The sequence below is a fragment of the Lepidochelys kempii genome, chromosome 4 (assembly GCF_965140265.1).
Source record: "Lepidochelys kempii isolate rLepKem1 chromosome 4, rLepKem1.hap2, whole genome shotgun sequence".
NCBI lineage: Eukaryota > Metazoa > Chordata > Testudines > Cheloniidae > Lepidochelys > Lepidochelys kempii.
Window position 1 is genome coordinate 87,375,524 of NC_133259.1, and position 14,296 is coordinate 87,389,819.

The following is a 14,296-nucleotide window of genomic DNA, read 5'->3' on the forward strand; positions in this document are numbered from 1 at the left end:
CCTGAAGTCCTGACACACACATCACTCTCATTGATTTCAAAGGAAATTAGACACGTGTAAGGTTTGTAGTCTGGGAGCACTGAGCTATTCACACATTGCCAGGGGCACTTCAGACACTGCTAGTGGAGAATCAACTCCCCCTTCATTCCTTCCTTCCTTGGGGAAGTGCAAGGTCAAACTGAGCAAGGTCAAACTGGCTTCATTCAGGGTCACTGGAGTTTGCCTGAACCTTTTAGAGTGTGGAGTCTTACATTCCCTTTTAGCTAAGATAGAAAGGGCCCAATTCTGTCCCCCACCCCTTATGTACTGTGACCAACAATATTACTTGTGCAGTAAGGAATTACTCAGCAGAAATAAGGATGGCAGAATCAGGCCCTAAATCATCTTGTGCCACAGACAGAATGAAATGTAAGAAAAATAAGGTAAAAAAATAAAATAAATGAAACAAGTCAGAAAAAAATTGCTCTTTCCCATTCCTTACTTTTTTCCTCTAAAAAAAAATGAAAGATTACCTGAGATGTCAGTTAAGCAGAGACATGTTATCTTAATAAATGAGCATGCAAGTATGTGCCCAGTAAGTTTTTTGATTAAACAGGAAGCTAGAATCATATAGATATCCACAAATAAAGCTCCAAATCTAAACGAGTGTATCGTTAGCTCATTTGTAAGCCTTTCCAGATGTAGCAGCAGTTCTGACTTTGGCAGCTTTCCAGGAGGTTGCCTGCAGTCTGAGCTTTCCTGTGTCCGCAGTGAGAACTGCAATGCCTGAGTCTTGAAGGAAAGGGCTCCGCAAAGCTGACGACTAATTTTACAAAGTAACGACCTGCCTCGTGAAGGAAATTTCAGGCAGATAACTGAGCAAAGAATGCCCATTATCCTGTGGCCAAACTGCTGCAGTTTTACTGTGGATGTGTGATACTCTGCACTGCATTATGGAACACCCAGTGAAAGCCCCTTTGAGAAGATCATTTAGTGATCATATCAGAGACTCTACTGCTAGAGCCCTGGATGTTATCTGGAAAAATACAAGAGACAGACGACTGGCAGGTGAGGAGGGGGTAAAAAACATGTTTTAAAATACACAGGGATAATTAGTGGTGTCATTTTTATAAGGTATGTCAGTGTCACTCCACAATATTTACCTGTTATTTTCTTTCTATGTCATGTTACTTTGGTGCTCCCCCTTCAGTGGGACTGCGCAGGATTCTCCAGCTATGATCTTGTGATATATATTTTAAAGAGCAGGAACAATGGATGTAACATTTCACTTTTGAAATTATGTTGTGGATCCCTCACAGCGAAGCATTTTATTTTGCCATTAAGTCAGCTTCTGTGTTCTATTGGTATGATATGCTTCAGTGAGTTGCATTACAGACTGTGTCCAAGCCAGGAAGTATGTCAGTTGGAGTATCTGGGCTGTGCAGTGAAAGATTACTGGTATTTCCTCTGGCAAGGCGCTCACTGCTTTAAGGTCCAAGTGTGTGTCAGGTATGCCAGAGCCAGGCTTTTGAAATATAAATTAAGTATAACTATACAGTTACAATTCATATGTTCTTATTTTGGCTTACAAGATGCAAAACATGTGGCAAACCATTATGGAGGCCTGGGGAAGAAAATAATTAACCAATTGTTTTTCTTCTGTTTGTTGTCTATCTCTGAGACCAAGGGGTTCTCATTTACATAAATGAAGGCTGTTGTTTCATAACATTTAGATACCTCAGAAAAGGCAGCAGAAATACTCAATGGGTGAGGCACATAAAAGAGGCCACTGCAGTTTGTTTATTTACTTTTACAGGGAATGGCTTATTTTGAGGGGGTGGGAGGAGGGGATTTTTTAATGATAGTGGCAAAATTAGTCATCCCTGTGATGACCAAGAAAAAAACCTTTTGGATCCAATAAAGTAAACTGAATGTTTACATCATTTTCATTTCCTTCTCTGTAGGAAAAACAAGGACAGCTAAATATTGCAAAAGCTTTTGTGATGGTGCACTAATGCCAGAAATTATTATATTGGATATTTTGGGGGAAGGATGGGCATGGATTATAAAGAAAAACATTTTAAAATTATATACTTTTTCTTCAAGACAATAATAAAAATACATTAATACTAGCCATCTAGTGCAGTTATCTAAGTATTGTAAGTTATAGTAAGTAAAACGATGTTATCTGGCAACAGTTTTGCCATCAGATTATGTGATATGCCTCATACAGTGGCAGGGATATAAATATACTTTAAACCATAGTAGATTATAAACAACTTCAGCCTGCTGTGCTAGTTATTAAATTGCAGGATTATTTCTGTGGCTGTTACTATATCTTACTATGTAGCCTTTCATTATTTTTAGATTTCTGAGATCCCTTAAAAACACCCATTTCCTTCACTTTACCTTCCATCACTGAGTTTCACAAAGAGGACCACAACACTTGAGATGGAAATGTTGGATTTAAAACTCCACACCTTGAGGTGTCAATAGCTAAACATAAACTTGCCAGTGTCATTGAGGGGCAAGACATCAACCTTTCTTCCATGATCAATTTAATTTAGCAGTCAGCCATAGACTGAGTATCATGTCTCCACTGTCTTACAGAGACAGATGGGTCGGGGAAGGGACACTGGATTTTTCTCTGTGGAAAAGGATTATGGGGCATTGTATAAGAGCCACAACATCAGGACCTATTGCAGTCAAAAGCAAGGTGCATGTAAGACAACTGGAGACAATGACAGGGAAAAAATTGGATAGGTTCAATGACAAAGCAAGGTTACACAAAATCTAGAAAAGGGAGGCTGGGTTGGCCAAGTGGTCCTTTATGTTTAATATTTTCTTATTTCCTAATCTGGGTGTTGCCAGGTCATCTAGATATTTGTTTACCCTTGGAACTTGTTTTCATTCCATCTGCTAGAGATGTTTGTATGAAATGCTTTGAGTAAGCTTTTCAATTTACAGTTAAACCTGGCATGGCATTTACATCAACAGGCTCCAAGAATGTCTGACTTACTTCCAAATAAGACAACAACAACAACAAACTCCCTTGTCTTCCCACCCATTGGTTCATACAGAAAAACATGTAATGACACAGGTAATTTGTTCCTTCCCACAGCGAGTGACATATCCATGAAAATATGTAGGTTTTATCAGGACACAAAAAGACGTTGTTAAATATATATATGCATATGTGCATATGATTGACAAATATCTGAGGAATACACAACTGATAATTTATTTCTTGGAGCTGTCACATTCCTAGAAATGAGTGAACATGTAACCCTTCAACCTCTTAAAATATGTTGATAAGGGTGGGTATGTTTTTATTCTTGATGGCAGACGTTTGTGAGCAGCCACCGTTTTTATCAATACAGTGCTTAGATGTTGGAGTGCCCTTAAAAGTAGGGAGCATTCCATTTTCCAGGCTGTGCTGGTGATCTGAGAGTTGACAGGTACAATAATACATTGGGATTGTTGTCAGCCAAATCGCTTTATTTAATCGTCAAGCTGGTACCCAGATATACAGCACAATACATAACTGCATTGAAAATATTCAGGATTCATTTCGGTAAAATGCAATGCTAGTACTGGATGAGATCAATAGAGAGACAATAAGAAGCACAAAACATCAAATAACTTTATGCTGGTTGATTGATTTACAGTATTAGAAGTTCATGAAAGGTACATGACACTAAAATCAATATTGCAATTAGATAAGCAAATTTTCATATCAGGACCTTAAAAAGCACAGGGTCCAAGTAACTTTCAAGGGAAAGCAGAAAAGGTGAAAAACTCATTCCTTGTGATATATTCAATAAGAAAATCATCTGAACAATGTTCTGCCTTGGAGTGGCCAAAAGTTATCAAAGATGTAAGCCTGTGCACAGTGATGGCAAATCCTGCAATTCAGTCCAACACAAGGATCAGACAGCTAGACACATCTACTGTAAACTTTTGGGCACCCAAGTGTCCTTACCCATTACTATTTTACATTTGGGGACAATGTATACCTTCAAATCAGCGGCACTGCTATGGGTACCCACATGGCCCCACAGTATGCCAACATTTTTATGGCTGACTTAGAACAACGCTTCCTCAGCTCTCGTCCCCTAACGCCCCTACTCTACTTGCGCTATATTGATGACATCTTCATCATCTGGAGCCATGCAAAAGAAGCTCTTGAGGAATTCCACCATGATTTCAACAATTTCCATCCCACCATCAACCTCAGCCTTGTCCAGTCCAAACAAGATATCCACTTCCTGGATACTACAGTGCTAATAAAAGATGGTCACATAAACACCACCCTATACCGGAAACCTACTGACCGCTATTCCTACCTACATGCCTCCAGCTTTCACCCTGACCGCACCACACGATCCATTGTCTACAGCCAAGCTCTGCGATCCAACTGCATTTGCTCCAACCCCTCAGACAGAGACAAACACCTACAAGATCTCTATCAAGCATTCTTACAACTACAATACCCAAATGCGGAAGTGAAGAAACAGATTGATAGAGCCAAAAGAGTTCCCAGAAGTCACCTACTACAGGACAGGCCCAACAAAGAAAATAACAGAACGCCACTAGCCGTCACCTTCAGCCCCCAACTAAAACCCCTCCAACGCATTATCAAGGATCTACAACCTATCCTGAAGGATGGCCCAACACTCTCACAAATCTTGGGAGACAGGCCAGTCCTTGCCTACAGACAGCCTGAAGCGAATACTCACCAGCAACCACATACCACACAACAGAACCACTAACCCAGGAACCTATCCTTGCAACAAAGCCCGTTGCCAACTGTGCCCACATATCTATTCAGGGGACACCATCAGAGGGCCACACATCAGCCACACTATCAGAGGCTCGTTCACCTGCACATCTACCAATGTGATATATGCCATCATGTGCCAGCAATGCCCCTCTGCCATGTACATTGGTCAAACTGGACAGTCTCTATGTAAAAGAATAAATGGACACAAATCAGATGTCAAGACTTATAACATTCATAAACCAGTCGGAGAACACTTCAATCTCTCTGGTCACGCGATTACAGACATGAAAGTTGTAATATTACAACAGAAAAACTTCAAATCCAGACTCCAGTGAGAGACTGCTGAATTGGAATTCATTTGCAAATTGGATACAATTAACTTAGGCTTGAATAGAGACTGGGAGTGGCTAAGTCATTATGCAAGGTAACCTATTTCCCCGTGCCCCCTCCCACCCACCCCCGTTCCTCAGACGTTCTTGTTAAACCCTGGATTTGTGCTGGAAATGCCCCAACCTGATTATCATACGCATTGTAAGGAGAGTGATCACTTTACATAAGCTATTACCAGCAGGAGAGTGGGGTGGGGGGAGAGAAAACCTTTTGTAGTGATAAACACCCATTTTTTCATGATTTGTGTGTTTAAAAACAAACATCTTCTGTATTTTCCACAGTATGCATCTGATGAAGTGAGCTGTAGCTCACGAAAGCTTATGCTCAAATAAATTGGTTAGTCTCTAACGTACCACAAGTACTCCTTTTCTTTTTGCAAGTGAGGAGGATATCCTAGAAAAATACCATCATGGAGAAAAAAGAAAAGAGATCTCCCAAAAATATCCTAACATAAATATTATATGCTGAACTCTAAATGACACAGTGATTAGTGCTTCTCATGCATAGCAAAAAAGTCATCAATTATTAAAAATAATTCACGAAATTAAGAAATGTTTTTGACTAAAAAATGACCTGTCATGCTGGTGTGCGGAAAAGGGGCTGAACAGGTATATGGATCCTCTTCTCACCACATCCCCCTCCCTCAGTCTACCACAGACATGAGGCAGGATACCTGCCTAGCATTTTTATGAGCCTTAAGATTTAAACTAGGGTACTGCATATGCACTCTGATGTCTAGGAAACATAATCTGCTACCTTGAAGATGTGGCCAGGCCCTCCTACACACTTGACAATTGGCAAAAAGATCTCAAAGAGGGGCATGCATTGCTCCTCTGTGAAGGAAGAGTAAGATGCACTACAAGTTGCTTTCACCATGGCCCCCCAGGAGCCAACCTGGACTATGCTAGCAGGATGACTCATGACCCTCTGCTCTGCTCAACTCTTCTTCCACACTCTCCCACCACCTTGCATAAAGACAGGATATTGCTTTTACAGTCCAGCAACATTCAATACATCAGGAATCATTGCAACGCCATGCCAGCAGTGTTGTTGTGGTGATGTCAAGTGGGAGCATCACATACCTATTGAAGGGGGATGAAAAAAGTATGTTTGTCTTGGTTTATTCACTGCTATAAAATCCACATTTCATAATTCTTTTTCAGAGTGAACTTCAGTAGTCATGAAAGTGAAGGGATCTCTACTTGCAGCTAATACTAGCTAATGGGTGGGGAAGCGGTCGTGCACACATGAGCACCCACAAAATCTGACACTGTATGATCTTAGAATATTGAAAACAAGGGCTGTCAATTAATCTCAGTTAACTCACATGGTTAATTTAACAAAATTAATCGTGATTAAAAAATTAATTGTGATTAATCGCACTTCTAACAATAGAATACCAATTGAAATTTATTAAATATTTGTGATGTTTTTCTACATTTTCAATATTGATTTCAATTGCAACACAGTATACAGAGTGACCAGTGCTCATTATATTATTATTTTATTACAAATATATGCACTGTAAAAATGATAAACAAAAGAAATACTATTTTTCAATTCACCTCACACAAGTACCGAAGTGCAATCTCTTTATCGTGAAAGTGTAATTTACAAATGCAGAAATTTTTTTGGTTACATAACTGCACTCAGAAACAAGAGTGTAAAACTTTGGAGCCTACAAATCCACTCAGTCCTTCTTCTTACTCTGGCAATCGCTAAGACAAACAAGTTTTTTTACATTGACGGGAGATTCTGCTGCCTGCTTCTTATTTACAATGTCACCTGAAAGTGAGAACAGGCGTTCGCATTGCACTTTTGTAGCTGGTGTTACAAGGTATTTACATGCCAGATACGCTAAACATTCGTATGCCCCTTCCTGCTTCAGCCACCATTCCAGAGAACATGCTTCCATGCTGATGATACTTGTTAAAAAAATAATGCATCAATTAAATTTGTGACTGTACTCCTTGGGGGGAGAATTGTATGTCTCCCGCTCTGTTTTACCCGCATTCTGCATACATTTCATGTTATAGCAGTCTCGGATGATGACCCAGCACATGTTTATTTCAAGAACACTTTCACAGCAGATTTGACAAAACGCAAAGAAGGTACCAATGTGAGATTTCTAAAAATAGCTACCGCACTCAAACCAAGGTATAAGAATCTGAAGTGCCATCCAAAATCTGAAAGGGACAAGTTGTGGAATGTGCTTTTAGAAGAGCAACACTCTGATGCAGAAACTACAGAACCCAAACCACCAAAAAAGAAAATCAACCTTCTGCTTGTGGCATCTGACTCAGATGATGAAAATGAACATGCATCAGTTCTCACTGCTTTGGATCATTATCAAGCAGAACCCCTCATCAGCATGGAAGCATGTCCTCTGGAATGGTGGTTGAAGCGTGAAGGGACATATGAATCTTTAGCACATCTGGCACGTAAATATCTTTCAACGCCACCTACAACAGTGCCATGTGAACGCCTGTTCTCACTTTCAGGTGACATTGTAAACAAGAAGCAGGCAGCATTATCTCCTGCAAATTGTAACCAACCTTGTTTGTCTGAGTGATTGGCTGACCAAAAGGTAGGACTGAGTGGACTTGTAGGCTCTAAAGTTTTACATAATTTTATTTTTGAATGCAGTTGGGTTTTTTTTACATAATTCTACATTTGTAAGTTCATCTTTCATGATAAAGATATTGCACTTCAGTACTTGTATGAGGTGAATTGAAAAATATAACTTTTTTGTTTTTTACAGTGCAAATATTTGTAATCCAAAATAAATATCAAGTGAGCACTGTACAGTTTGTATTCTGTGTTGTAATTGCACTAATATATTTGAAAATGTAGTAAACATCCAAAAATATTTAAAATAAATGGTATTCTATTGTTTAACAGCACGATTAATTGTGATTAATTCTTTTAATTGCTTGACAGCCCTATTGAAAACTGCTATCAAATCCCCCTCACTCTTCAATTCTGCAGACTAAATAAGCCCAGTTCCCTCAGCCTCTCCTCATGAGTCATGTGCCCCAGCGCCTAATCATTTTCGTTGCCCTCCACTGGACTCTCTCCAATTTGTCCACATCCTTTCTGTAGTGGGGGGCCCAAAACTGGACGCAATACTCCAGATGTGACCTCACCAGTGCCAAAGATAGGGGAGTAATCACTTCCCTCGATTTGCTGGCAATGCTCCTTCTAATGCAGCCCAATATGCCCTTAGCCTTCTTGGCAACAAGGACACACTGTTAACTCATATCCAGCTTCTTGTCCACTGTAATCCCCAGGTCCTTTTCTGCAGAACTGCTGCTTAGCCAGTCAGTCCCCAGCCTGTAGCTGTGCATGGGATTCTTCCATCCTAAGTGCAGGACTCTGCACTTGTCATTGTTGAACCTTATCAGATTTCTTTTGACTCAATCCTCCAAATTGTCTAGGTCACTGTGGACCCTATCCCTACCCTCCAGCATATATACCTCTCCCCACAGCTTAGTGTCATCCGTGAAGTTGCTGAGGGTGCAATCCATCCCATCTTCCAGATCATTAATGAAGATGTTGAAAAAACCCAGCCCCAGGACTGACCCCTGGGGCACTCCACTTGATACCGGCTGCCAACTAGACATCAATCCATTTGATCATTACCCGTTGATCCTGATGATCTAGCCAGCTTTCTATTCACCTTATAGTCCATTCATCCAATTCATACTTCTTTAATTTGCTGGCAAGAATACTGTGGGAGACCATATCAAAAGCTTTGCTAAAGAACAGGTTGCCACATACTTTAAAAACCTGATACAAAAATTAGAATTTATGACTTTTATTACTACAGTAACTTAAAACAAAGACACATCATTGGAAGATCACCTTCCTGACTTTAGTTCCTGACTTAACCATATATGTGAAAACGAAGGCAAAGTCTGGCTTGTTTGGCAGTCTTTGCTCAAGTCTTGAATACTTGAAGTGAAATCCTGATCCAGTTGACGTCAATGGGATTTTTGCCATTGACTCACGTGAAGTCAGGATTTCACCCTGGGAATGTTATCCTGTTGTGCACGAAGACAGCTGGCTGAGTACCATAAACTTGAATAGATTAGGCTTTCACTGTGCTTGCTTCTCTTGTTTTTTCACTTTCATACATACTCATTCACGAACATTGTTAGAAAAAAGAAACAAATAAGGAACCTGCCCAATAGATCTTGGACATACCCCCTATTTGAAGTTAATTGACTTTTCAATAAAGGACAGACCTAAATTCCTTACTAAAATGATTTGTAGATACCAAAATACATAAAAGATTAAAAGATGTATTGCTAACTCTCCTTAGAAAAGACTATCTTCAGATTGCAATGAAGAAAACAGGTTTCTGCAAGTTCAGATAAACGTTGTACTCAAAATAGCTCCTCTCTTTTCTTTGTGTTATTTTCAGAGAAGGTAGAAAGACATTTGCTAAGACCCTGCAAAATTAACTTTACATTTGCATGTGTGTGCACGTGTATATGATAACTGGACAAATAGTTCAGTAATATTTCTTTTGACTTTTTCCATTTTCAAAAAACCAGAAACAACTAAGGAATTTTAAGGGGAGGGTTTGGCAGGGTGGTGGAATGAATTTTTTCTCTCTTCCCCTTGCCCCCCGCCTCCCCCCCACCCCCAAACAGCCAATTTTCATTATTTTGGGGGGGGGGGATTTTTTCTCTCTTCTTTATTTATTTATTTATTTTTGCTGAATAGGATTATTATTTTCTACAAAACTCTATAATTCAATAGTCAATTTTTCTTCTGATTTTGGCCCTCAGGCACCTAGTCTTACAAATGGAAGGATATAAGAAGTAGTTAATATGTGGCCTTATTACTCAGGAGTGGTGAGCTTAATAAATGTGTTTTGTATAAAAGATGATATTGTGCAAACATGTTTTTGTTGACTATTGATATACATTTAAAAAGAGATACGGAAGTCGACATTTAGACACCTAGGATAAATAAATTGCAAGATTTTTCAGCGGTACATCAATTGAAGTAACTGGCAGATCTGAGTGCCCACCACCTCTGAAAACTAGGCCTATGTAGCCAGACAGATGTGGCTATCTGTAGCTCTCTAGTAATATAAATGTAAAGGTACATATGATGGGTGCATGAATATATAAATTTGTTCATATATGACAGACAGATGGTATGTTAAGTTTTTGTCTGCATTATTTAGCTATATAAAGTGTTTTGTGGTAGCTTTTATTTGAAAGACACAATATACTGCATTTATCTTACTTTAGTTCCTGACTTAACCATATATGTGAAAACGAAGGCAAAGTCTGGCTTGTTTGGCAGTCTTTGCTCAAGTCTTGAATACTTGAAGTGAAATCCTGATCCAGTTGACGTCAATGGGATTTTTGCCATTGACTCACGTGAAGTCAGGATTTCACCCTGGGAATGTTATCCTGTTGTGCACAAAGACAGATTCAAAAAAAATTTAAAGATCAGAAAGGACCATTATGGTCTCTTGTATAACAGGCCATAGAGCCCTGTAATTTTTGCATTAAGCCCATAACTTCTGTTTGAGGTACAACATATCTTGAGGTAAAGACTTCAAGGGATGAAGAGTCCACCACACCCCTATGTTCTAACAGTTAATTACTTCCCTCTTTAAAAATTTGTGCTGCCTTTCTAGTCTGAATTTGTCTAGCTTCAACGTCCAACCATTAGATTTTGTTATGCTTTTTTTCTGCTAGATTAAAGTGTTGTCTACTATCAGAAATCTCTGATACAGGTACTTGTAGACAATGATCAAATCACCTTTTAACCTTCTCTTGGGTTAACTAAATAGATGAAGCTTCTTGAGTCTCTATAAGGCAGGTATTCTAGACCTCAGATCATTCTTTTAGCTCTTTACTGAGCCCTTCCCAATTTTTCAACATCCTTAAAAAAATTGTGGACACCAGTACTGGATAGAGTATTCAGGTAATGATCTCACTAGTACCGTATACAGAAGTAATACCACCTCCCTACTCCCATTTGGTGATTGCCCTTTTGGCTACAGCATCACATTGGGAAATCAGTTATCACATAACACCTAAGTCCTTTTCAGTTTCACTGCATTCAAAGATATTGTCTGCCATCTCATAAACTATTTCACATTTGGGAACAATGTACACCTTCAAATCAGCAGCACTGCTATGGATACCCGCATGGCCCCACAGTATGCCAACATTTTTATGGCTGACTTAGAACAACGCTTCCTCAGCTCTCGTCCCCTAATGCCCCTCCTCTATTTGCGCTACATTGATGACATCTTCATCATCTGGACCCATGCAAAAGAAGCTCTTGAGGAATTCCACCATGATTTCAACAATTTCCATCACACCATCAACCTCAGCCTGGACCAGTCCACACAAGAGATCCACTTCCTGGACACTACAGTGCTATTAAGCGATGGTCACATAAACACCACCCTATACCGGAAACTACTGACCGCTATGCCTACCTACATGCCTCCAGCTTTCATCCAGACCACACCACACGATCCATCGTCTACAGCCAAGCTCTACGATCCAACTGCATTTGCTCCAACCCCTCAGACAGAGACAAACACATACAAGATCTCTATCAAGCGTTCTTACAACTACAATACCCACTTGCTGAAGTGAAGAAACAGATTGACAGAGCCAGAAGAGTACCTAGAAATAACCTACTACAGGACAGGCCCAACAAAGAAAATAACAGAAGCCACTAGCCATCACCTTCAGCCCCCAACTAAAACCTCTCCAACGCATCATCAAGGATCTACAACCTATCCTAAAGGATGACCCATCACTCTCATAGATCTTGGGAGACAGGCCAGTCCTTGCTTCCAGACCGCCCCCAACCTGAAGCAAATACTCACCAGAAACCACACACCACACAACAGAACCACTAACCCAGGAACCTATCCTTGCAACAAAGTCTGTTGCCAACTGTGTCCACATATCTATTCAGGGGACACCATCATAGGGCCACACCATCAGAGGGCCACACATCAGCCACGCTATCAGAGGCTCGTTCACCTGCACATCTACCAATGTGATATATGCCATCATGTGTCAGCAATGCCCCTCTGCATGTACATAGGCCAAAGTGGACAGTCTCTACGTAAAAGAATAAATGGACACAAATCAGACATCAAGAATTATAACATTCAAAAACCAGTTGGAGAACACTTCAATCTCTTTGGTCACTCGATTACAGACCTAAAAGTGGCAATTCTTCAACAAAAAAACTTCAAAAACAGACTCCAACGAGAGACTGCTGAATTGGAATTAATTTGCAAACTGGACACCATTACATTAGGCTTTAATAAAGACTGGGAGTGGATGGGTCATTACACAAAGTAAAACTATTTCCCCATGTTTATTCCCCACCCTGACCCCCCCACTGTTCCTCAGATGTTCTTGTCAACTGCTGGAAATGGCCCACCTTGATTATCACTACAAATGGTTTCACCCCCTCCCCCTGGCTCTCCTGCTAGTAATAGCTCTCCTTACCTGATCACTCTTGTTACAGTGTATATGGTAACACCCATTGTTTTAAGTTCTCTGTGTATATGAATCTCCCCACTGTATTTTCCACTGAATGCATCCGATGAAGTGAGCTGTAGCTCATGAAAGCTTATGCTCAAATAAATTTATTAGTCTCTAAGGTGCCACAAGTCCTCCTTTTCTTTTTGCGGATACAGACTAACATGGCTGCTACTCTGAAACCCATCTCGTAAGTGTGACCCGTCTTCTTTGATTTTCTAGATGCCGTTATATTTGACAGTACTAAAATGCTTGTTGTTCAAATGAGCCCACTTTGACAAGTGAGCCAACTCAGTCTGTATCAATGAACTATCCCCATCATTATTATCTCTCCTCCAATGTTTGTATCATCTACAGACTTTTCCAGCAATGATTTTTCTATTTTCTTCCAGATCAGTAATAAAGATATTGAATAGCAGTGTGCTAAGAACACACCACACAGCGGCACTCAAAAAAACAAACAGAATGTTGGGAATCATCAAGAAAGGGATAGATAATAAGAAAGAAAATATCATATTGCCTCTATATAAATCCATGGTATGCCCACACCTTGAACTGCATGCATATGTGGTTGCCCCATCTCAAAAAAGATATATTAGAATTGGAAAAGTTTCAGAAGAGGGCAACAAAAATGATTGGGGTATAGAATGGCTTCCATATGAGGAGAGATTAACAAGACTGGGACTTTTCAGCTTGGAAAAGAAGTGACTAAGGGGGGATATGATAGAGGTCTATAAAATTATGTGTGGTATTGAGAAAGTAAATAAGGAAGTGTTATTTACTCCTTCTCATAATACAAAAACAAGGGGCCACCAAATGAAATTAACAGGTAGCAGGTTTAAAACAAGTACAAGAAAGTATTTTTTCACGCAATGCACAGTCAACCTCTGGAACTCCTTGCCAGACCGTGTTGTGAAGGCCAATACCATAAGGAGGTTCAAAAGGGAGATAGATAGATTCATGGAGGATAGGTCCATCAATGGCTATTAGCCAGGATGGGCAGGAATGGTGTCCCTAGCCTCTGTTTGCCAGAAGCTGGGATTGGGTGACAGGGCATGGATCACTTGATGATAACCTGTCTGCTCATTCCCTTTGGGGCATCTGCCCTTGGCCACTGTCAGAGGACAGGATACCGGGCTTGCTGGACCTTTGGTCTGACCCAGTATGGCCGTTCTTATGTTCTCCATAAAATGATGATTCCCCATTTATAACTCCTTTTTGAGATCTATCAATTAACCAGTTTTAATCCATCTAATATGGGCTACATTGATCTTAATATAGTACTAATTTTTACGAGAATATCCCTGTGGGACTAAATCATATGCTTTATAGAAGTCTAAGTATATTATGTCCATGGTTACCTTTATCAACTAAACTTGTAATCTTATCAAAAAGATATCAAGTTTTCTTACCAGACCTATTTTCCATAAAACCATGTGGATTGGTATTAATTATGTTACCATCCTTTAAGTCTTCAGAGATTGCATCAGTTTTTCTGTGATTTTGCCTGGGATCAATGGAAAGTTAACTGACCAGTCGTTGCCTGGATCATCCCATTTGCTCTTCTTAAATATTGGCACAAATATTATTTTTCTTCTGT

General features: G+C 39.9%; 1 protein-coding gene across 1 annotated transcript in view; it reads left to right on the forward strand.

Annotated features, from left to right (window-relative positions):
- The first annotated feature begins 745 nt into the window (after positions 1–745).
- The window catches only part of LOC140910602 (rho GTPase-activating protein 7), a 152,998-nt gene continuing 139,447 nt past the window's right edge, over positions 746–14,296 (forward strand). The window contains exon 1 of the mRNA XM_073341954.1: positions 746–1,047. Coding sequence (XP_073198055.1) covers positions 909–1,047 — 139 coding nt within the window. The 5' untranslated portion in view covers positions 746–908. The remainder of the gene's footprint in view (positions 1,048–14,296) is intronic.